The sequence below is a fragment of the Lissotriton helveticus genome, chromosome 11 (genome assembly GCF_964261635.1).
Source record: "Lissotriton helveticus chromosome 11, aLisHel1.1, whole genome shotgun sequence".
NCBI lineage: Eukaryota > Metazoa > Chordata > Amphibia > Caudata > Salamandridae > Lissotriton > Lissotriton helveticus.
Window position 1 is genome coordinate 603,954,639 of NC_136072.1, and position 26,108 is coordinate 603,980,746.

Consider the following 26,108-nt stretch of genomic DNA (forward strand, 5'->3'; position numbering starts at 1 on the left):
GGGCTATAGGCCCACATACTTGTAAATAAAGCACACAGACACATTGGTATAATTGCTGGAACTTGCCCAAGGCGCATGTGCCTGGCCCATTTTATTACCAGTGTCACCTGACCGGTGACACCTGTGATGGATGGGTGTGGGGTGGGTGTAGAGGCCAACCCTCAGGAAGTAGCTGGTTACATAGGGTATATGCTGGAACACTAAACCGTGTCCAGCAGATCACTACAGCTACCATTAAATGTAGTAGATATGGCGAACCAGCAATTGAAAATGAAGTTACATGATCTCCTGTTTCTTTTTTCCTCAGGAATGGTCTGGTGTGATGTCAAGAGACTCTGGTATGACGGGCTAGAAGATTTTTTAGAAGAATCCCGTAATCAACTAAGTTTTGTTATGAACTCCCTGTATCTTGCGACCTTCGCACTTAAAGTGGTCGCTCACAGCAAGGTGAGTAACGACTCGTAGGGTGCCCACCTGTCCGTATTTTCCACAGACTGTCCTGATTTTGTGTGCCTTGTCTGTGAAGGCGTGAGTGTTCAATTTCAGATGCCATTTGTCCGTAATTTTTCACCAGCCCAGAGGATGAGCTCAGCAAGAGGTGTGCCCAGTACTTTAAATGGGAAAAAATAAGTGCCGGTACTCACCAAATTGAGAAGTGGACCAGGGGCATGGAGTTTGGGGGTGGGGACCCAGGAGCAGGGCTACAAGGAGTGATAAGGGACACGGTCAGGGGCCCACATTTAATTTGATTGAGATTTGTTGGTGCATACCTGCCAACTCACACGGTGCCACTGTATGACACACAATATCAGCTCTCATCACACGTTCTCCCGGTGGAAGCTGATATAACACGATTGTTATGTTATGTTATGTTAAGGGGGTGCTTATAAAGCGCACTGTCACCGTGAGTTTCATGGCGCTGGTTGGGTGCTGAAGAGAACAGAGAGACTATTAACTAGATTGTGGGAGGAGCCAGGTTTTTAGTGATTTACGGAATTGGATGAGAGTGTTAGAGAGCCTAACTGGGGGAGGAAGGGAGTTCCAAAGTTTGGGGCCAAGGTAGGCGAATCTCCGACCACCGGATCTACCGAGTTTAATAGGGGGGACAACCAGGAGGTGTAAGTGAGATGATCTGAGGTTACGTGAAGGACAATAGGACCGAATGAGGGATTTCAAAAAAGCAGGGCAGGAGCCAGAGAGAGACTTAAAAATAAGGCAGCCAAGCTTGAAGGCAGCCTTAGGCTGACAGGGAGCCAGTGCAATTTGATGAGGAGGGGTTTGGCAGACTGCCATTTCGGTATCCCGAGGGCCAGTCTCGCCGCCTGGTTTTGAATGATTTGCAGCCTATAGATGGAACATTTAGGTAAACCATGATAGATGGAATTCGAAAAATCCAGGCGGGAGAGAACGAGGGCCATGATAACTTGCAGCAGAGCATCGGGGGTGAGGAGGTAAGCCACCTTCCTAATCCTGCGCAGTTGGAACATGCAGGAGGAGACCACCGTCCCCACCTGCGGCCCGAGAGAAAGCCCAGCGTCAATGGTGACCCCGAGGCTTTTCACCGAGGCCACCGGGATAGGAGGGGAGCCAAGCTCTGCCGGCCAGAAATGTGGACCCCAATGGACGGCGCTCTTACCAGGCAGGAGGAGCTCCGTCTTTCCTGGGTTCAATTTAAGCTGGTTCTGGCACATCCACTGAAAGATATGGGACATAACTGCCTGGAAATTGGGAATAACAGAGGGGGAGTTTAAAGAAAAGATGAGTTGCAGGTCGTCCGCGTAATTAAAGACGGTGACGTCCCACTGCCTCAGAGAAAAAAGAAGGGGGCGAAGATAGAGATTAAAGAGAAGAGGGGATAGGGAGGAGCCCTGGGGGACCCCACAGGGCAGGTGCTCCCTGGGAGCCCTGAATGTACCAAGGATAGGGTCTGAGATCTCCCAGTGAGGAAGGATTTGACCCATGCCAGCGCCAGGCCCTGGATGCCGGCCTGTTCGACACGGTGGAGAAGGAAAAATTACCTCAAAACCACTGTAAATAGTGGTTTTCCAGCTCGTCTTCCGAAGCTTTGAACTGCTGACGCACATTGAGGGGTGTGAAAACACCCCAGGACTTCGGCACCACCCTCAGCAAGCATTTGGGGGGGGGTTTGAGTGGGCTTGAGTGCGTATTCAGTTAAAAAGTGCCTCGTAAGTACTTCTTGGCACGAGGCTCCCTCCTTCGAGGCCCCACACCCTCCTCAAACAGTGAGATTGTTCTTCAAGTTGGCAGGTGTGTTGGTGTGCAGATGTACATAATGATACTAAAGTATTTCAGTCATATTTTGAACATTCCTTTTGTCCTTATACGTACAAAAGGATACTTTTAATATTAAAGTGGTCTTCTCGTACAAAACTTAAATCACATATGACTTGCACAAGCTATTTTCCTTAACATTTTTGGGAAACCTTTAACTATGGTTAACCCTCCTGTCTTATTGCTACCTTGCCGACATCACTGAGCTGTTCCTAGATGGCACAGCTTTGCCTCTGCTGTAAGGTCTGATTCTCTCTTTCTGGAGGTGGGCAAGCTTCTGAAAGCTTGAGCCAGGATGCCTTGCTCTGGCTCAGTTCCAGGTCCTCTTGCACCCTCAAGCCCAAAATGAACTGAACTTTGATGTTGCATCTGCCTGCCAACCAAACTGTAATCTCACATGCAAAGAATAAAGACAAAATAGTGACCTTTGTTGCAATACAGGAGAGAAAGAAAGATATAGCCATCTAGATGCTGGGTTGTACAAAGTGAAAGCAGAAATTCTGGGATCAATCCTGGCTACCCCACTTGACCAAAATGTGTGATCGTAGGCAAATATTTTATCTCACCAAGCCGCCTTTTTCTTCATTAACACATATGATAGTGTTTTGAAATACACAAGTTAAGGATTTGTGCTTTACAATTACATCTTGTGTTAGATTTAATACATTATAATGTTGCTTCATTCATTAGAAGAACATAGGCCAGGTATAATGTACTCCTGAAAAGTGACTTGCTTCCTAGTTCACTAATGACAATGGCGTCACTCAAATGTTTCTAACTTCACTACCACTTTTAATAAACACTTCTCAATGCTGTGATATACGCTTATGCACCAAGGTGAAGTGCTTCCACATATTTAAGGTTGGACTTTTATTTCAACATTAATGTTTTCAAGACTCAACTTATGCATGGGCTTTTAAGGCCAAGCCAGACGTCCTGGTTTGGCTCTGACTGGGCTCTCCCTGTTAATTTGTTGGTTCACCCACCTCTACCACTCCCACAGCCCTTTCATTAACTCAAGCGAAAACAACCTCTAAAAAAGAAAATACAATTGTGTTGAACAACTGTGGAAAAAGCAGATTCGCACTGGAGAGAGAGTGGCCTAGCACTTGCTACTAGCGAATCCTTTTGCATGCACTTCATGGGCGGCGTGTGGAATTGCGGGGCTTGTTGGGCCTGCATCAATATATCTGCCACGTTGGACGCTGCAGACAACACTCACGCATGCAAGAACACGCATAGTGGCATACAAGCACTAATGCATGTGCACAGGGCATTTCAATACATTTATTCTAGAAATGCTTACATTTGCTGACATCCCTAATTGCTAAACCTTGATTCCCATCCGCTCTGCCTCAGCGTCACTATCGCCACCCTCCTCCTCAATCTGGTTTCAAACAAGTGCTGGTGTACTCTGCTGTACCAGCGGGAAGTCTTCACTAAGATTTCCCGCTTGTCACGGGATATGCTTGTTAGCAGGTCCTGGTCACACAGCTACAGTGCTGTTGACTCCACAGAGTCTGGGGAGACACTGTGTCAATATTCACAGTGTGACTCACACCTCTCCTAAACTCCCTGCCAGCTCTGAATTAATGTATACGGCCCGCTGCTGAATTAGCACATTGTAAGGGTAAATTAGCATTAGAGAGTGCTGCACAAAAATGGACCAACTCATTGTTAGCTCTATGTTGCGTTTCTTTTTGTACATACCCAATTCACTGAGCTTGTCCTGCTGCCCCATGAGTACCAGTACTCTCTTTGGCCAAGGAGAAATTCTGGTACTCAAGCGTACTTAGTACCAGTGTGTACCAGCCCATTTAATGTAATGTAATGTAATTTAAGACGTACTTATATAGCGCATGCTGTCACCCAGAGGGTATCCTGGCGCTTTGACTCAAATCACATCACATGCAGAGAGGATCAGGCAGCCCTAGGAAAGAGATGGGACTTCAGGCCCTTTTTAAAAAGGGACAATTTGTTCAAATTCCTTAAAGAGAGTGGAATAGAGTTCCATAGTTTAGCAGCAGTAAAACCAAAGGAACGGCCTCCCATCCGTGTCCTCAGGATTCGGGGAACAACCACCAGATATGCAGAAGAAGAGCGTAAAAGTCTGGCTGCCGAATACCAGTTAAATAAATTCTGAAGGGCAATGGGCCCCATACCATGAAGTGCTCTGAAGACAATGCAAGAAGCCTTGAAGCAGATCCGCTGATATATAGGCAGCCAATGGAGGTCCCTGAGTGCCAGAGATGACGAGGCAGAACGCACCCGCGAAAGGGCCAGCTTGGCTGCCATGTTCTGGACCTGCTGCAATTGTCTAATCAGAGACTAGGGCCACCAAGGAGCAGTGCGTTACAATAGTCAAGCCTACTGAGTATGATGCTACACACTACCTCAGGTCTGGCCGACACAGGTAACAGGGGGAGAATTTTGCGCAGCATTCTTATCAGCATCATGCAAGTGCAAATGGTCTTATTCACAAAAGCGTCCAGCTACAGATGTGGGCCAAAAATAACACCCAAATTACGAGCAGCGTCCGCTGATTTAATAAAGGCCGTGGTAGCGGGAGGCCAGAAATCGACCGGCAGAGGGCGTGGAATTTTGTCTTGTGAACAGTGTAGCACCTCTATCTTTGATCCATTAAACTGAAGGGAATTTTCCCTCAACCAGTCCGCAGTGGCTAGCATACAACGATGAAAGGTCTCTGTAGAGACAGCATCCTTACCTTCAAAAGAGAAGATAAGTTGTGTGTCATCGGCATAGTTTATTACGGTAATACCAAAGGATTTAATCAAAAGGATTTAATCAACCTGATCAGGGGGCAGAGGTAAAGGTTAAATAAAATGGGACTGATTGCTGACCCCTGAGGAACGCCATGCCCTACCATTCTAATACCAGACCTAAATGGAGGCAGACTCACTACTTGATGTCTATTGTGGATATAAGAGACCAGCCAGTCCCGCGCTGCACCGACCACTCCATTGTCTTCCAACCTTCTGATCAGAGTAGAGAGGCTCACCGTGTCGAACGCGGCCGACATGTCGAGCAGCACCAAAAATGCTGCATGACCACTGTCGACACGCGAACGTAGGTCATCCAGGACAACCACCAGTGCTGATTCCATGCCGTGGGCTGGCCGGAAGCCGAATTGGGCCACATCTAGACAAACTTCGCCTCATTAAAACTTGAAAGAGACTTAGTAACATATTTTTCCAAAATCTTAATTGGGAAAGGCAGTAAAGAAATGGGTCTGTAGTTCGTGGTGCAGAGGGGATCCAGTGTGGCTTTCTTTAATAAAGGGGATACCACCGCCAATTTCCAACTGTCAGGAACAGTGGCAGTGCTAAGAGACTGACAGCAGATTGAGTATAAGAAAGGGAAGAGCTCCGTTTGGAACAACTTCCAAAACTTATGTGGCAATGGGTCCAGCGGAGAGCCCGATGATACACTATTGGCCAATATACAAGAGTCCTCGAAAGATGGATGGGTAAAGCTGGATAACACCGTATGTGCAATACAGTCCCCAGTGTCAACTGGAGTCTGTAGACAATACGATTCTATAGTAGTCTGGATGTTAGAGGCACTTGAGGCAGACAGCACTGGGTGTGCCGGCACATTGTATTTGTTTCCTTTCAGTTGCTGCCTGCACTGCTCTGGTAAAGAATTTTGGTTTGTTTTTATGGTCTGGCTTGATAGAACAACTGTTGCCAGATAATTATGTGTCACCATAAGAAGGTGATTTGGCTCCGCCCACATGTTGGGAACGTGGGGCCATATTTATCAAACATTCACACAGCACAACGCAACACTCTACCTTGCTGCGCTGCCCTGCATGAAAGGGAAAGGGCAGGAATTTAGCATTATACTGCACATTCCTGTTCTTTCCTTGCGCTGGTTCACTTTTGGCTGCCTAGCACCAATGCAGGCACCCTTGCTTCATATTGCAAGTGTGCCTGCATTGCAGGTGGGATTGTTTTTGTGCAGGAAGGGGTACATTCCTGCACAAAAACATTCCTCAGAGGCATTGTTCTCTTTCTATGCAGCACATGTAGAAAAAGGAAAAAAGTAGGAGAAATAATTATATTTCTCTTTGTTACACCTCCCATGGGGAGGCGTAGCATTTTGACACATTCTTAGGTCTACCACTAATGGTAAATCTAGGAATGTGCCAAAATCCATGGGAAGATGCATGAGAAAACCTACGGTCCACCCATGGAATGCCTGGCTTGAGCAGAGTAACACAAAGCAGCGATTTGCACTGCCTGGCGTTACTCTAGATTTATCAAGCCATACAGGGCCAGCCAATGTGACCTTATGTGGCTTGATAGGTCTGGCTTTAGTGTTGTGTCGTCCTTGAGCCCCCTTGCGTGGTGCAAGGGCAATGCTACACTATGATAAATCTGGCCTCTAGTCTACATGTTTTGATTGGGTAGAATTTGTGTGCTTCCACAAAAAAAGTGCTTGCCCTCCACCCAGCAGTGGTCATTTTGTTTATTTATCAAGCTTACTAAGCTTGGACTTGCAGGGTCACTCATATGACTTTGTAATGCTATTAACATATCTTATATAACTAAATAATGTATGGCGTTTTTCTCAAGCAGCAGCACAGATGGAAGGGGCCCAGTTTTTAACTTACATAGGTTTTTAGGTCTGGCTTGGCAGTGTAACTGTCAACCGACCTTTTAACCTACACAAATATCATTCTACAGTTCTTCGCTTCCACACAAATACATATCAATTCCCATGCTATCTAATTCTAATGCTTCACATTACATTACAACATGCCTTTGAAGCCAGGCCTATTGGCATTGCCAATGCTTGTTACAAGGAGTATTAATGATAGGCAATTAGCCTGAACATGATTGCATTTGCATTTGAAAGGTAATCTCTGCTCTCTCCCATACCTATGAGAGTGATTGGCTTGAAATGATTTTTAGCCATGGTGTGCATCATGGCTACAAATATTTGAAAAGAAAAAGCGCTATAAAGCTGCCAGCGCTAATGTACTTTTTTTTATTCAAACAAACATAGAGGGAGTGGGTTGGGGGACAAGATATTATGAAGGAATAGAGGGCGGTAGAAAAGGACTCGGCTGGGCAGAGGAATCAAGAGAGACAGTGGGGAAACACACAGACAATGGAGGGTGGGCGGAAGGAGCTCGGGAGGCAAACGGACAATGGATGAGGGGCATGGTGGGCTAGGAAAGTAAACGTACAATGGAGAATGGGCGGAGGATGGGACAGTAGGCTGACAACAAAGGGTTGACAGGAGGTGGTGAGAAGTAAGCTGACGAGGGAGGGTGGGCGGTAGGGGCTGACAATGGATGGTGGGAAGGAGGGGATGGGGCAGTAAACTGACAACTGAGTGTGGGCGGAGGGGATGGGGTCGCAAGCTAACAATGGAGGGTGGGTTGGAGGGGATGAGGTAGCAAGCTGATAAGGAGAGAGAGTGGGGGGAAATGGGGCATCAAGCTGACAATAGAGGTTGGGCTGGAGGGACTGGAGGTGCAAGTTTATAACAGAGGGTAGATAGATGTGCTGGACACACACAACAATGATGGGTTAGTGGGACAGGCTGGGGAAGCAAGTTGACAATGGAGGGTGGGCGGGCTGGATTCTGGGAGAGGAGGCTGACAATGGGGCATTGGTAGGAGGGAATGGGGCAGCAAGATGTCAACGGAGATCGAATGGGCAGGGAATGAGGGGCACACGGTCAATGGATGCGGGGGGATAGGAAAGCACACAGAGGGTGTGCAGATGTGGATGGGGAAGCACATGGACAACAGCAGCCTGGAAGGGATGGAGAAACATATGAACAACAAAGGGTTGGTAGGAGGTGCTATGTACGAAAATGGGGAACAGAGGATAGGAGACCGGGGCAGGCAGGGAACAGACAAAGGGTGGCAAGATAACATGACTGGTAAGGAAGCAAGAATGTTACGTTATGTTAGTTGCATTTGTAGAGCGCACTGTTACCCTCGGGTGTCCTGGCGCTAGCACTGGTTGCTGGGGGGAAAGAATGTATCCTACTGAGCAAAGAGCCAGGTCTTCAACCCTTTTCTGATGGAGAGGAGATCCGGGGCGCTCCTGAGCTGGAAGTGAAGCTCATCCCAAGCTCTGGAGGCACAGTTAATGAAACTCCTACCTCCCCAGTTGACTTTTTCAAATGGGGGGACTTGAACGTATTTAGCTCCTGAAGAGCGTAGCCTACTTCCCGGGACATACCAGAGGAATTTACGCCTGAGGAAGTCGGGTCCAGCTCTATTGATTGCCTGAAGCGAACTCTTTGTTTCACCGGGAGCCAGTGAAGTTGCCTCAGCTCCTTTCTCATGGAAACAAACTTGGGGGTTCCTGACAACAATCTTGCCACTGCGTTTTGGGCAAGTTGGAGCCGATTGAAGTGCTTATTTTGAGCATTGAGATAGAGGCCATTGCAGTAATCCAGACGCAACATTATAATGGCCGTAATCACTGTCTTAAGGCTATTTTCAGACAGGAAGAACTTAATTTTCCCTTATAATTCTCAGAACTAGAAAGCAGGCTGAGGTCACCAATCTTATTTGGTCACTCATCATGAGCTTATTGTCCAGCAGCACCCCCAGGTTTTTTGTTTTCCTTGCAGGGGGGAGCATGACACTGAGGTAGGGCGAGCAAGCGAACAAGGAAGGGAGATAAGTGTGTGAGGGAGACAGCTGGGAAACATACACTCTTATAAAGTACTTACACAAAAAGAAACAAGCATTTGCAATGCAATAGGTCTCGCAGTTGTGAAAGTTTGAGATACTGGCATTGCAGCTAATAATGTAATGTCAATAGCTCAAACTTTCAGTAATGCTGTATGTGAGTATGGCGACCCTTAACAACAGTCACAGCAGTCAATTCCTTTCTGGTAACAGAAGTTAATTGCAGTGTGATAGCTCAGCGGGGTGATGCACCCCTTTAGAAGCCGCGGGGCAGGGGTCCTAGCCAGTCAGATAGCTCAGTGCGCTGATTCACCTGCGGGAGGCGGGCCTGTGTAAACAGCAGATCACACGTCTCAATCATAACACATTTTGGCAGAAAGTTGTGCACGTGCTGCAGAGATGGGTGTAATCGGCATGTCATTGGCACAGTCCATTAGGACCGACTCAGCCTTTCATCTGTCAGAAATTGATAAAAGGCGTACCACTCACTTGGGCAACAGGAGTCCCAGACACACTCTGCAGAGTTTACAACAAAACAGACACGTTATATAACTTATTTTCGCATTACATATTAACTAAGCATAAGTCTCAGCTCATTGTCCCAAGAGCTCTGAGCGCCTGGAACAGCCCTGCGAGACTGCAGCTGTTGAACTTCTATAGACCTTTAATTCTGGGCACGAGTTTATTTGTAGGCATCGCCATGTTGGAAGATATGAGAACTGCACCACTAGGAAAGAAAGTACTATGCCCAGGATCACACATTATGGACTACTGAGATATTACACCTCGGGTCTCTTGATTGGAAGACAGTTGTTTACCCGCACGGCGGTTGCTCCTACCACCCCCTCTTCCCCCACCAATACCGTTTATCATGCACTTGTAAACAACCAGAGCAGGGATACATTACATGCTCCAGTTTCTTAACATTGAATCCCATGATCAATAATAAAATGGAATGGGTTTGTCCAAGATCAAACAAGCAATAAAAACGTTAGTCTCTAACCAATCCTTAGGTGCTCGGTAGTCTGAAACTAATACTAAAGGCAGTTCTGAGACCAGGCGGGGGTGCCTCGGTGGCCCCACATCAGTAATACAGGTGGGAGGGAGGTAAGGTTGCCGTGCTACTGAACTCCAACCCGTGTGAGATGAGAAGGTGTCCGCGGATCTGAGACTCCTGCCCCACCCTTGTGTAATGTAGGTGGTAGGGCTCCTCTCTGCTCAGCTCATGGCTCAGGTGTGGTGAAGCCGGGAGCGATGGAGAGGGGTGCATACATGACATACACCCCCTCACTAACTGATGTGTAGATGGGGAAGAAGAAGGGGGTGTTGTATACGTACATGTGGAAGGGATAGAGGTATACATTCCCTAGCCCCCGCAGAAGTTGTGCACGTGGACAAAAGGCAGGGGTATACATTCCTTATCCCCCACAGAAGTAATGCAAGGGGGAAAGAAAGGTAATGATTCCACAGAAGTGGTGCAAGTGGGCAAGAGGGAGGGGTGTCCATTCCAAGTCCCCCACAGAAGTTGTGCAGATGGGGAAGAGGGAGGGGTATACATTCCATAGCCCCTACAGAAGTTGTGCCGGGGGAGGGAGGGCAGGATATTCATTCCATTTGCCCTAAGAAGTTGTGTAGGTGGGGAATAGGGAGGGGTTGCACATTCTACAGGCCCCACAGAAGTTGTGCAGATTGGGATATACTTTCTATGGCCAACAAATAATTTAGTTTTGCAGGGGAAGAAGGGGGGGGTATACATTCCATAGATCCCACAGAAGCTGTGCAGGTGAGAAGAGGATAAACATTCCATAGCCCACACAGAAGTTGTGCAGGTGGGGTATACATTCCATAGCCCACACAAGTCGTCACAGGAGGGCTATATGTTCTAGATCCCAACCATAAGTTGTGTAGGTGGGGTATGCGTTCCAGATCCCACCCAAAAGTTGTGCAGGTGGGGTACAGATTCCGTAGCCCCCACAGAAGTAGTGTAGGTGGGGAAGGAGAAGGGGCACGAACGTCATTGGTACCTGCAGGTGTAGTGCTGGCTTGAGAGGGGGCGCAAACTCTGGAACACCCCCGCCCTCCCCTCTGCTCTTGCCCATGACCCTGGAGATCAGGACACCTCACACAACCTCCAGGAGGGCTCCGGCGGGGCCCTGGCTGTCCCTCCCCGGTCTCGCCACCGCCTGGTACCAGGTGCACGGAGCGCTGTTAAAGTCACTCAGGGCGGCGCTTGCTCACCTGTCTGGCGGGTCCTCCTGGCGTCTCTGGAGCCGTGAAATCCGCCTCCGGTGAATCCTTGATCTCAGGCCTCGGAAAGAAACATAATCCACAGAGCCACCACAGACCCTAGCACCACCAACCACAGTCCATCAGCCACCTCCTCTTGCCTCCGGGCCACCAGTGTCCGCGCCGCTTCGGTCAAGTCAACTTTATATGGAGTTCACGGGAGGCAGACCCATGCCCAGCTCTGTGCCCTGCCCGTGCCATCTCACGCCCACTGCAGCCGGTATTGCTCACGCACGTCCGGATCGGTGTGTGAGCACCGGCCTCCCTTCCCTGAGTATTTCTTAAACTGGGCAGGGAGTGCAACACACCCATGCATTCCACAGGTGTCATTGGCAACAGCACTTAAACACCAGACTTGTGTTTATCATAACAGTGCAAAGGTCAATGCGCAATTTACAGTACAACAGCACAGCCAGCAGACACATGCCTTGCCAACTGACGCACTGGCACTGGGTTGTCACAACACTCCACACTTCAGCAACGCGCTTCCATTGACCCGCCATCTTGACTTACACCCAAATTAGCCTGATAATATCCTTAATTTCAGGCCCCGATGCAGCCCTCACTTTCCTTTTCAGCTCAGCACAGCTGACGGTTGTATCAGAATCTGTCAATTGTCAGCTCCGGCGCAGAAGCGGTGTCTTTTGTGTGTGATATCTCCTCCCCACGCCTGGCACTGAGCACACAAGTGGTAGGCAGCGCGCCGCTGTCACACAGCGCCCCCGCGCATTATAGCTTCAAGAGGAGTTCAGCACTTACATTTCCAAAACACGCGTCTCGGGGGAGGCACTTCGAGCGAGGAGGGACAGCGTCGAGTAGTGTAGGCGAGATACAGGTGGATATGACGCAGATTTAAGATGAGGATATTACGAGGGTAGAAGCAGGGGCCTGCAGGGACAGAGCTATGTAAAAAAAAAAAAAACACGCCCGCGAGTGGTGCGCGCGCCACATGTGCCTTTAATTATCGCGCCACTGTCTGGGCATGATAATTGAAACCACCTGAGCTTTGGTGCACGTAACAGACACCAATAGGCCGTGGGCGGAGCAATGAGCCCGCCTTTGGCCTATTGCATGCTCTGTTGAAATAAAACACGCACTCAAGTCCCAATTACAGAACACAAAACAAAAAACACACGCACGAGCGTGTACAATTCCAGGGTCCATTTCTGAACCCCGGACAAGAGGACTCTCGCTGCGCAGTGCAACGCAGAGCGCGAACCCTAAAAAGTAACGTGAGATACATGAGTAGTGAAAGGACCTAAGTAATGCATCCATTATTCTAGGGAGGGACAAATACAAGAAGAAGAGGGAAGTCTACAGAAAATGATGATTAAGAAGCAAGCAAATGAGTGACAGTGAAGCCAACAATGTGAAGCAACGGGTGTGCTAGCAAAATATCTTGAAACCAACCTGCAACATGCTCTATCTAAGGCTAGACCTAAAATGGAAGAAAGTCAATAACTACATTTTATTTTGCACTTCACAAACCTGCCAAGTGGCTTTATGTTATATGGTATGATCAACTATCCCCGGATTTTCAGCCAACAGCAGGTTGAATTGTGGGACTTATGGTTTCACTTTTAACACTTTCATTTTGGATTCAAAACCCCAGGTGGCAAAGTGATGCTGGCCAAAATGTACCAACTTGCCAAAGGTGTTATACATGTCGTGGAGCCACTTGTCAGCTACATTTTAAAACTGTATAAAGAATTCTAATCCATTACTAACTGCTTGTTTCACATGTAAAGCCAAAGGTTTTATATGTAAAACACTGCTGACATATGTTGAGGGTTTGCTCTTTCAGCCATATCATGAATTAAAACAAGCATTGGCAATGCAAATCCTATTGTCTTTTGCATAGTAGAAAATGTTATGCCGAGCTTCATAACACAACATAAGTACAACATGGACAGCTGCCTTGAAACCTTCCCTAAAACAAATAATCACTAAAGGATAGGTGGCAATAGCAGGAGGAACATCACACTATTCTCTCACTCATACAGGACAACAGGTACAACATAGGTAGCTAAAGAGGGAGAGAAGACAGTTAAAGACTGTTGTTATGTTCTTCACGAGCAGTCATAAAAATACAAGGAGTACAAAACCTCTTGAAAAAACACCCAAAACCTCTTATAGAATTACTAAACATTCATGTACTCATATAGGAGGATGAACCCTCACCTCAAGTGTGGCATGCTTTATCAGTGGTTTCCACATCTGGCACTGTAAGAATAGAGAGTACTACTGGTCACTAGCTGTACAGTGTTGTACTTGTAGGTTCCCTAGTATGGGTGAGGTTGTGTCAACATTTATATATTTATTCTAGAAATGTTTTTTACTGGTGTCTCCCTTTGCCGACGACTAAAAACAAGAAGTTTAAACAAATTAAAGGTATCCTTTGTTTTTTCAAAAGATGGGTCATCAGCAATGGAGTCACTGCTGCTTCATAGGATAGGTACATCTTTTTTTCTACACCATTTGTCACACATGATAATCCTCAAACAAGAATCCTCAGAATTATTAAATGCTTCCACCGGCTCTCAAGTATCCTGCAAATACCCTGTTTTATATTGGCTCACCGACTCTACAAAGTGGGTTTGGCTTTGATGTGTTTCTGTTGCTAACTGCTTGTCTGTGGATCGATATGCATGATAGTCAATTTCTTTCATAGGGCTAACTACTTTTGGCAGAATTTTAGATTTACGGGTTTTAGCGCTAACTTGTCCAATTTTCTATGCTGTTGCACGTGACTAAATCCATTTCTCCCTGCACCCTTTTGCCTCAAACGTTAAACAAGATAGAGTTTCTGTTTCTTATATCCATTAGACATATCTTTCAAATTCTTCTTGGGTGTAGGAGTTGGCCAGCTGCCAAATTCGCATCTTTTTGTCCTGACCAATATCTCTCTTACCCTTTCCAGTTTCGACCTGCAACCGTTTCGTCTCATAAAAACCTGTTTTCTTCTCCAACCTTCATTAGAGCTTGTGTTACTTTCTGGATATTCCAATAATGGGGTCTTGTTGTAGATGCCTACATTTACACACATTTCCCTTAAAGCGATCCTTTGTTCTGCTACCAGACTGAGGCGTTTCAGGAAATTTTGAATCCAATCTACCCTTGCTCGGGCCGCAACTACACTGACTGTAACTGTAAGCACAAATCCATTTAAAATTATTTGCATTGCCATGATGTTTTAACCACTGATACGCCATCTCGTTTTACAAGGAAATAAAAAAATCCAAGCTGGTCCAGCAGGTTACATAACGGAGATCAGCTCAGAATTATGGTAATCAGTTTCCCAAAAGCACCTACCTTTACCTGTTCATTCTCTAGTGCAACAGATCAGAACCTCCTACCGCTTCTGTTGAGCATGGCATCTCATTTTCTGTCTTCCAAGTAACATAAAGTTTGTCGCCAGGTATGAGTCTAAATTCTGGTTAAGTTGTTGAATTTTTATAAATGTTTATAAGTTAACCACGGGTGAATTCTGTGCTTTTCGTAATGAATTTGTATATTTTATCCATGCATTGTATATATTGTCTTAGAAGATGCATCACTCAGATGCTCATGTTTGCCTGGTCTGTCTGCTCATTAGAGAAAATCAAAATAAATGAGTAAAAAGATCAATCAGTGGTTTCTGCTGTGATAAGTGTTGGGATTAAATTTTTTTCAAGAATTACATTTTCATCTCCTAACAATTTTCCTGAGATTAAAATATGCGAATCTGCCTCGTTAGGAACCAATTTTCACAAAAAAAGCTTTAAGCCATTTTCTATAGCCTTTAAAGGGCATCACCCATGCCAAGATGACACAGTGAGTTAATTTAATTTGAGTTCAGGACATTTTTGGGTAATATTAACACGTTTTTATATCCCTTTGACATGGCAAAAAACTGTGCAAGAAGCATTTTAGATAATAAGGTATTATTATTATTATTATTATCAATATACTTTAGACTCATTGCCAACTTGATAGTCTTCTAATTTCAAGGTTTTTCAGTCCCTCTTAAAGCAACAGATTGGAGAGAAAGTTAAGATACCCTGATAAAGTCAATTAGAATGGGGTGACAATATCTGCCTTTTTCTTTAATTGCTGACAACTCCTATCTTTTTCTTTGAATCTCTTGCAGTTCCACTCTATTGCGGAAAGGAAGGACTGGGATGCGTTCCACCCGACTCTGGTGGCAGAAGGGCTATTCGCTTTTGGTAACGTTTTAAGTTACCTTCGACTCTTCTTCATGTACACGACTAGCTCGATCTTGGGTCCGCTCCAGGTAAATTATTTATGTTTATGCAAATGAAAATGTAGAACTCTCAGTAATGTTTTAAATAATGGATCTTCACTTGACGCATTAGACGCTTAAACATCTAGCTTGAATGAACAGTGTTATCTGAGTGGCACTATGCCGAGTGAATATTTGCTAAAATTGTTATCTTAATCAACCTCTATGGCATGGAGTGCTGAAATATTGAGCAGCCTTGTCACTCCATACAAAGTACCTAAAGTGATTGTAGAAAATATGCTTTCTATATTTAGAGACATATTTACGAGATTGTCATGCAGTGCAGCATAGGGAGTCACCTTACTGCTCAGCGCTGCGTCATGGGGAAAGGGCAGGAATACGCCATATTTAAGTCAATATGGCGCATTCCTGCCTTTTCCTCTGCACTGGTGCACAATGGACTGCCTATCCTCAATGCAGACACCCTTGCACCATTTGTGCATGAAGGTGCCCCTCCTTGTTTTTGTGCAAGGAGGGGCACCTTCCTGCACAAAAACAATCCCCTGAGGCCTTTCCTCTTTCTCTGTGTGCTGCAGAATGCGGCACCCAGAGAAAGAGGAAAAAACTTGAAGAAATAAAGATATTTCTCCTCGTTATGCCTCACCTTGGAAGGTATAGATATTTTGCGCATTCCCAGATCTACCACTGCTGGTAAATCTGGAAATTCGTCAAAATCCATTGATGTTGCATGGGAACACCCATACAACACCGATGGAAACACTTCCCTGGCACAGAGTAATGCAACGCAGTGATTTGCGCTGTGTTGCATTACTCGAGATTTATGAAGCCATTCAGGGCCACGCAAGGTGGCCATTCCTGGCTTCATAAATCGCATTTTTCAATGCGTTGCTCTTGCACCACATTGAGTGGTGCAAGAGCGGCGCAGAGGGCTTGTAATTATGCCCCTTAGCATTTATCTAGCCAGTATGTTCACTATACTATAGTCTTGTGCATTTAATATTTTGTGTCGTCTACACAGAAGTGTGATATAGGAATGTATGAAATCTCAGACTGGCAACAGGATGTAAGCAAGAAGTATTGATCCAAATGTTTGCAGACACTATACTTTATCCTATATGTTCGAATTTGCGTGCTCCATGCTACAGTATTTACAATGTAATACCAATATTATGTTTATAGATTATGCAATACTTCCTCACTTAATGTAGTTACAGCATGGTGTGGACACAAAAATGCAGAAAGCAAAGAAAATACACTGTGTAGTGTTTAGAAATGACATGAAAAATGTGTGCACAGTTTAGAGCCTGGGTTATTAATATGCCCAGTGTGCAGGTCTAAATACTTTGGGCCATATTTACACATTTAGTGGCACCGGGCAGCGCAGCAAGACACCTTGCTGCACTGCCCTGTGTCGCAGATCAGGAATACACCATTTTGGCTGCCTAGCGCCAATGCAGGCACCCTTTGACCATAGTGCAAGGGTGCCTGTGTTGTAGGTAGGATTGCTTTTGTGCAAGAAGGGGTACCTTCCTGCACAAAAACAATCCTGAGAGGCTTTTTCCTCTTTCTATGTGTCCTGCAGAATGCCGGGGATGCATATTTTGGGCACATTCCCAGGTTTACAAGGACTTGAAAATCTGGGAATGCATCAAAAACCATAGAAGTTGTGTGGGAACACCCATGCAATGCACATGGAATGCCTACCCATGGCAGAGTAACGTGATGCAGCGATTTGCACTGCATTGTGTTACTTCATATTTTTGGAGCCACTCAAAGCCACGCAAAGTGGCTTTGCATGGCTTCAAAAATATTACTTAAGGTTTGCGTCACTCTTGCACCACAATGCGTGGTGCAAGAGCGAGGCAAACCGGGTCTCATAAATATGGCCCTAAGAAACTCTTCTTGTTATGCTGCTCTCCTCCGTCACCCGTAGAGGGAGCTTTGCAGTTGGTCCCGGCTTCCAAAAAGATAATTTGCTTACAGAACTTCACACCAACAGAAAAACTTAAAACTGTTCTTGCAAGAAAAGCCAAACACCCAGGCTGATTTGAGCAATAATGTTTAAAAGGCTCTGTTTCAAAACAACATACTATGAAACAAACTGGATTGCAACAAAGGTGAAAAGGTGCATCTGAGAATTGGGTCTCTTTTTTCTTTGCTCTACAGCAAGATGCTATACTTGTCCCTACACAAAAAAGATCAGGGGGTGATATTAACTCTTCATAAATAGTGCTGCTGAAGTAGGTCAGCCTTATGTATATGGACAAACTGTGATACTGGAGAGTATGATTGTGATGTTAGTGTGATAAGAAAACAGACATTTGCATAATATCAGCACTTATGGAGAGCGACTCAGCATGAGGGCATGGCATATCTTCAGAGTAAAGGCCAAAGTTCTATGAATCTTGGAACTCCTTCTAAATGATGATTAATTGATATCTATCCCAGTACACAGTATCTGGGAGCAGTGCTGGACAGATGGGCCCCAAGCATATATGCTTCCAAGGGTCAACTGACAGCGAACTGTCGTGATTAATAAATTAATGGTAACTCCTCCAACGTAAGCTAAAAGTCAGTGGTCAACCTTACATAAACCCCATGAATTGACCACTGAATTTGAGAGGCCTTTGCACTAGGTTGTCACAAAAGGTTCTGCCAGACTGCTAGAGCATCCACACTTATTCTGAGAGTCGATATGGAAAGGAGAGGAGCTTAGCCCAGCTTATTCTGTGTTTTCCTTTTGAGGTATCATTCTCTCCTGGCTGAAGCGGCTCCTCCGCTAAGGCGGAGGAGTGTCTCCCCACTGCTCTTAGTGAATAAGAGAAAAATAAAATGATAATAACAAGGTTATTATCATTTTACTTTTTTTTGCTCCGGGCTGGATTAGGGCGGGCGGCTGATGGGTCAGGGAGGAGGAGTGGACTATGCACACTAAGTGCACATGACTGCTTGGCCGGCCGTCTTGGCCCAGTCAAACAGTCATGCACAATTTGCATATTCCTCACCGGTAATGGACAGCATGGTAGGGAATATGCACAGGCTACCTGTCCCCATCTACGTGCTGATACATGACGCTCAGATCAATCACAACGCTGCATTGCAGCATTGTGATTGGCCATGGGAAGCCTGGGTGCTTCCTGGTTCCGGGACAGCGGAGGAGTCACGCGGCCGGCGACCAAAGTTAAGTGGCTTTTTAAAATATATTTTGTCAAGCCACCTCCCCAAACCACACCCGCCCGTCACCCCTGTTCCCTACCTGCCGCCACTGCAGCTGAAGTCTGATAACCACAGCTGATCTGCTGTAAACAGGTATGCAGTATGCTGGGTCCCAAGAAACTCTAGAGGCAAGTTAGTTACTCCATGCTGTCAGAGTGTAGCACACAGAAGTAGTTCGTAGGGTGATTAGGTGCTAGGAACATTCCAATTATGTTAGACCTGTTCATTTTATTCTCACTGGTAGCAACATGCATATGTACTGTTTTAACCATATTCTATGTGGTTGTTGCTCGAGTACTAATCAACAGGATGAGACTGTTGAAATAAAACAGTTGTAACATAAATAGTGTCCTTTCTTAGTACATTACTTGAGTGAACTATTCTAAAGAATGAAATTGGGTTTGAATTTCCACTATGACCCTGAATCCTTTACGGAACTGTTAGTAACTCAGAAAGCATGGACTCCACAACAGCAGGGGCTACAATACGCTGGACTCCCCTGTTCAAGTGGTGGTGCACAGAACCAGTCTGGGCACCCATGGGTATGAAGCCAAACCTTGTTGACCTAGGCCAGAGTCCCAGGACATGCAACAGAATGCTTGTGAAAGTGAGTACTGTTAGTGATGTACCTATCCTCTCAGTCAATAGCGATAGACTCCTGCATGCAAAGATGCACTTCTTACATAATTCTAATATCAGCTCAAGCAAGAAGCTTGTTAAAGGAAACAGTCTGGTGGCATTAACTATCTTGGCAGTGAGAAACACCTTTTTCTGTAGTCATTTTTCCCTTTGTTCATGCAAACATGAATTCCATTCCCAGCAGAAGACTCTTCAATGAGGCTGTATCGGGAGAAGCAGATTTTGTTTTGCTGCTTTATCTCTTGCAGGACTAACACATAGTGGTATACCCCTTACAGGGATGCAAATTTCATTTACAGGCAAACTATACAACCATTTAATGGAAGTATTCACAGGCATTTATATGCAGTGTGCAGCCCTCCATCCAGACGTGCTCCCCCTGCAGGAAACATATAACTTGCAGGACTTTATTTAGAGTTTGGTGGGCGATACTGTCAAAATGTTGTGGATGTCCTGTCTGTTGTATTTATAGTGTCAATGGTTATAATGCCCCTGCAATAGGCGGTCAGAACATATGCAACAATTTTGATAAAATAGCCTGTCTGCCAAACACCAAATCATCTGATCTAGGGAATAACGGGCAGTACTCAGTCGATCAGGTGGCGGAGGACATTACTTTGTCATCCTGAGAAACTACAATCCGCCAAATTTAGAGATGACCACCAATCCCTGTAATTGCCATCATGTTGGTTCCTTTCAGGATATAAAAGGTTTGGTGGATGGTTGTTATCATTTGACGGCTGTTTGCCAAACCTTTCCAAAGGGTTTGATTATCAGAAACAAAGTCTCAAATTTGAGAGTTTGCTTCTGAAAATCAAATAATGATTCCCCCACACCATGGAAGGGCTTGGGTGGGATTCTTTTTTTTCTGTCCCTCACCCCCAGGTTTTTCTTGGCAGTGGAGGACAGAAATAAAGGACATTAGACTGTCCACTGTAAATAGAGCGGGTGGAGTAATGCCTTTCCCTCTAAGGCCCCTATTCTGCCAGAACACCAGAGACAGCTTTCCATTGATAGAAAGCTTCTAAATGAGGTGGGCAGAAGGAGGGTTTGGTGGAGAGAGTACCATGTTTGCCAAACTTTAAATCAGGTACTTATTTTTTTTTTACAGAGTTTTATGTAGCGCAAACTTGACCCGAAGGTATCGGGTATCAGAGCGCTTTACATAGCACCAGTTGCGTTACATGAGGACACATTAATTGTTTTGTTAGGCACAGGTAGATTAAGTGATTTGCCCATAAACACAGGATGTTCAGCGTCGTTGTCGAGACTCGAACCCAGTTCCCCAGATTTGAGGTCGACCGCCCTAGCCGTTAGGCCAACTCCTCGCCCAGGTACAAATCTAGCAGGTTTTTTTCTTGCTTCTCTGACAATTTGACTGTTGCCAAACGTTTAGCTGAAAATCCTACAGCACAGGACGCATAATAGTCTTATTGCTCTAGGTTGGCTGTGCTATTGGTAATATCCAGTCCTTCCTCTGTCAGAGAAACTGCTCAGGAGATTGGATCCCCTCTCCAGAATGTTGGGCAGGAATCTTCCTTCCAACCATTTCTAAGTGTTCTTCTCTGCCTGATTCCTGAATGCCATCACTTCAGACATTTGAAGTTTGTAAAGCAGCCTAAATGTCTTAAACAAGAAATCATTATACATTAACCTTCGTATGCTTCAAATGGAAGAGATTTTGCACCTGGACTCCAGTGCATCGGAAGTAGGGGGATCTTGCCGGGTCCTGCTATTTCTGGGTCGTATCTGAGATTGGCTTACCCAGGGAAACATGCCGTAGTTTGCTAACACTAGGACACAATTCAGCAGAGCCCGTATGTTGTCTGTAATCCGTTCTATGCAGCAACCTGTGGACAACAAGGGTCTTTCTTATTATAACATCCAGCTTGGGGCAAAATAAAGGCCTGAATTAAAAGGCCATATGACCTTCTTTTCTTAAGGTATCATCTAGAAGGGAACGATCTAGAGCCTAACAACTGCATGTCAATTCAATGGAGAAATAAAGGCACATAGGTTGTTATCACTTCAGCAGTACTTAAGAGAAACCATGACATGGAGACAGGTTTTTGACTTTGGTCAACCCTCTATGTGAGAGATGTGCTTGCACTGTAAGAATGCTAGCTGTATCTGTGTGTATGAGTAGTTACATAAATAATGATTTAAATAGCACCAACTAACTTTTTTAATGTAATTCTTTTATAACACTACTCATTCCAGTGTAGGGTGTCAGCCCTTTACAACGCACACAAAGACGCAATAAATCATACAACGGTCTAAATCAATGTGCAGGAAATGTTACTTAAGACAATGAGGGTTATAAGGCGTAGGAAACACATATTGCCCATACTTGTAAACATTATATGTTAAGAGGGAATGGTCGACAGAAACATAAAGTCTGTATAAAAAACATAATGCAGTGATTCGGGTTGTCTGTACTAAAAAGACTTTATTAGCACCCAGAGGAGCCCGTCTTTGCAATCTTAGACGGGTTGAGCAAAAGCTATGATCTACAGTTTGCATGCAGCTCCTTGATCCTGGTAAATAGATCACTGCTCTACATTAGAAGGATTGCAACTTATGAACTGAAAGTAGCAAAATGATCTGTGTCAAAAGCAGTAGCACACAACTATCTACATAAAATACAAATATGTGATCTGCATGTTACACAAAGTGCTTTACAGCAGGCACACTAACTCTCTATGCTAATTTAAGAGTCAAAACGGTGACTAAACAATACATGGAACTCTCCCAGAACTACATTAACCACCAGAGTTGTATTACTTCTCTTATAATCCCTCAAAATTGCTGGGCTCGCAAAGATCTCTGCAGTAGGCGTCTTAACCCTGTTAGATATATTAAAATGCAGCTTCCTTGTGACCAAGTAAGCAAGAACAGATTTACTGTCACAGTTTTCATTGCTGCCACTTCTTTGCAGCAGATTGTTTTTTTCAATTAAATACATAACCTGACTGTCAGGCTCTGCTTTTCAAGCTTACTCCTTTGTGAATCCACCTCCTTTCCCCTGCCACACCTTGACCACCAATTTTATGGGTCCCCATAGTAAATTTTTACCCAATTCCAACACTGCTTCATATGCATTTTTTCACTTTCCCAGTGATTAAGAAGGTAGTATTTTCTGAAAAAAATAGGGCTTCCCTAGAGAGTTCGATGACTTTCTCCTTCCTTCCTGAAAGCTATTCCAAGCTTTGACATTTTATGGGAATGCAAGGGAAGTTTGCTGGTGACAGTGACATTAGCCAGTAATTCATTGCATAGTAGTAATGCGTTTTGAGAACTCATCCTGTTTGTCTTTAGAAAGAAATTCAAGATGTTAACATACATCGGACTAGTCCATTATCTTCTTCCCTCCTGATTTCATCCTCCCCAGTAGAGAGTGCTCTTCGAACATTAGATGTAAAGGTAGCCCTTCAGTCTTATATGCATAAAATACATTTTATTAATTGTCTTTGAGGCTACCAGGATTAACCCGTTAAATTAAAGCAGCACCGCACATTATCTGAAAGCTGAATGGCTCATCATGGGTAATTCTAGGGCATTGATCCATTTGGGTTAAGGCAGCTATTGACAGTGGTGGCTTCTCCCCTATGGCGGAGGAACGTCGCCCCACTGCTTTCGAGAGGTGGAAAGCAAAGGAAATATAAAATGATGATTACTTTAAGTTATTATCATTTTATGTTTCCTTTGAAGGCGGGCGGGTGTGCGGAGCTGCTCTGCTCACAGAGCAGGGCAGGAGCAGTAGCAGTTTGTCCACTCCTAAGTGCGCAATGACTGTTTGGTCGGGCCTCTCGGCATTACAGCCTGCATTACAGCTTGCATGGAGAACATGCCCACCCCATAGCCCCAGGCGGCGCTCAGACCAATTATAATGCTGCATTGCAGAGTTGTGATTGGGTTAGGGGAGGGAGCCTGGCTGCCCGCTTCCTGTTCCTGAAGTTGGAAGCCGAAGAGCAGGACCAGAGATGCAGGACCCGGGACCTGGCAGAAAGGTGAGTTTAAAAAAAAAAGAAATTGTGAAGCTCCCTCCAGCAATCGCCCTGCCCCACCCCCCACGTGCGACACTCCCGCGCTCCCCTGCTCCCGCCCCCACACGCAAGCCATGCCTGCCGCCTCTGGCTATTGCGGCCCATATCAAATTTGCTGAGCAGAAATCTGGAGATCAGTCCACACAGTTGCCAGGTATAATAGCCTTATAGTCTGACTGCAGGACTGTCACCTTGGAAGGTGAGACATCTCTGTATTTTGTTTAGTTAACTAATTTCTCACAGATGATCATTTCCTTATGCTTCTTGTTTGTTTCTTTATTTCTTTATGCATTTTTATATGCCGTGAACTTTACCCTTAAGTAAGTCAGAGTGCTCTACAATAGCTTTTACCCACCTCTGAGGGAATATTTTTGTTAGTCATGGCCAATGCCTATGAATGAGCATCATATAATATCTAGTGATGGAGAAGCAAATTGTACTTACTTGTGGTACGCCATCTCATTTGAATTCATACACCACTAAAGTGGGTGTCTTACTCTGAAGTTGGTACACAATGAACTGCCCAGACTGAGACTGCTCTGCATTACTGTCAATAAAGGTGGCTGATCCTTTAAATGGCAATGTCAGTATTCTGTTTTATTCCAGTAGTATAATTTCTTGCAACATCTTTCCTTTTAAAATGGAATTAAAATGGCAGTTTTGCAGTCGAAAAGTTCTTTCGTTTCAACATTTGACGTTAAGTGGATTTTATAAAAAATATATATATAAAACACACAAAATGTTGCCAAAAGATAGGCATGCTTTGTGTGTGAAATATGCAATATTAATTAATAGCTGCTTCAAGTTAATTGTGTTTTGGGATCCCACACATAAGCAGATGTATTCTAATATTTATGAATTTAAAGTAGATAAACATAAAGTAAAACTAGGGTTATTAGTTGGTAACTTTCTCTTCATCTTCACATTTAACTGACAGAATGTGTTTCGCCTGTTTTTCTGGTGTCTTTCTAATGTGTAGACTTGGAAAACAATATACAATTTTGAAAAAACTTTCAGTTGCCCGTAATGTTAAAATATAGTAATATTTTAGCTATCGTGTAAAATCTGCCAATTCCTAGATGTTATGTTCTCAGTGGGTTTCCACTTAACCAGGCAATATCTGATTCTTTTAACTTCTTTCCGACCAACAGTAACATGATTCATCTAAATCAAACATCAACAAGAGACTCTACGCAGACACAGTGATTCCCCGCCTGAGGTCTGGAACCACATTTCACTATCGCCTTTTGATCTGTGTTACCTACCTTTGCAAAACAGTTTTAAAGCAGTCACTCAAACGGTGTCGGTCAGGCGGTCTAATACAGGTTCCAGTGTATGCAGCTCTGAATAGAGCGACTGTTGACAGCTTCTGTTTACATGGAATTTTGAATTAGTTGCTTACTTGACTAACCAAAAATATTAAACTTGAGGATTTGTGAAAGAACATGAAACAGGAAAGAATCAGGGACATAAATATCACTCACCTGCAGAGAACTTTTTTTTAACAGAAAAATTTGGACTGGTAAGCGTGTAGCAAAACGTGTTCTCAGCTCCAAATGATTGCACAATTCAGTCTGATTTGTATGTATGTCGTTTTTGTACAGGGTGAACCTAGCCAAAAAGACAGCAGACGGCTGTGCAGGGTCAAGGCCAATCATTCAGTAAACGAGTGATGGGAGGTATTTCGTTGTTGGATTGCTACTTTAGGTAGTCTTCAACTCTTTCAGTGGCGGCTCCTCCTGTATGGCGGGGGAGCGTCGCCTCCTCCTGCCAGCAGTCGCCTCCCCCTGCCAGCACTTTCAAAAACATGAAAAATAAAACGATAATGAAACGGGTTTGAAACCCATTTTATTATCATTTTATTTTTTTCTGTGATGCTGAGTCTTGGGGGCGGGGCCAGGAGGGTAACAGTACTGGAGAGGGAGTGATGGGCACTGCCTTCAGTGTACACGACGGTTTTGCCGGCCGTCTCAGGCCGGCCAAACCACCATGCGCACTGAAGCTTTTTTCCAACCAGAGCCGTGTTGGCGGGTTGGAGAGAGCAGGCACAGGCTCCCAGTCTTTATGGGAGCGCAAAGTCACGGCACTCAGGCCAATCCTGAAGCTGCCTTCAAGAAAGAGAGCAGCTTCAGGATTGGTCACAGGGGAGCCTGTGCCTGTCTGCAGTGGATCCAGAGGAGCGTGATGCTGGAGGGCGGCAGGTAAGTTCTTTTTTCTTTTTTCATTTTTCTCGTCGCCCAACCGGACCCCTTTCCGCCACACCTCTTTTTCCTGACATGAGCCGCTCCTGAATTCTTTTCTGAATTGGAGAAACATTGGGCTGTTTCGTATGGATTCGGAGCTGTTCCAGATTCTGTGTGCATAGAAGGAAAAGACCAACTGCCTGTTTTTCCTTCCTCACATTTCTTGGTCTCCAGTCTAATGGTGGCCACCATAGATGCTGCTCATAATGGCTTCGTGAATTATTCAGCTGGCTTTCAGATCTGAAAATCAGACACAAATACACAAGTTGCTTCTTCTGTAGGCTACAAAAAAGCTATGTTTGCCACATGAATGAGTTTGAGTTCACGTTTGCTGAAACAGAGAAAAAAAATGGAACGCATGACAGAAAATGTTTTTCTAACTAAACTGAGAATCTATTCCTCGTGATAGAGTTGCACTTTTAATTTAAAAAAAGCATTTTTACTGCTTAATTGTTATACTT

The 26,108-nt window shown here is 44.9% G+C and overlaps 1 protein-coding gene across 1 annotated transcript in view; it reads left to right on the forward strand.

The window, feature by feature from the left end:
• Positions 1–26,108, forward strand: part of TRPC1 (transient receptor potential cation channel subfamily C member 1) — a 391,431-nt gene that overhangs the window by 303,635 nt on the left and 61,688 nt on the right. Inside the window, exons 8-9 of the mRNA XM_078666423.1 lie at positions 308–447; positions 15,390–15,533. Coding sequence (XP_078522549.1) covers positions 308–447; positions 15,390–15,533 — 284 coding nt within the window. The remainder of the gene's footprint in view (positions 1–307; positions 448–15,389; positions 15,534–26,108) is intronic.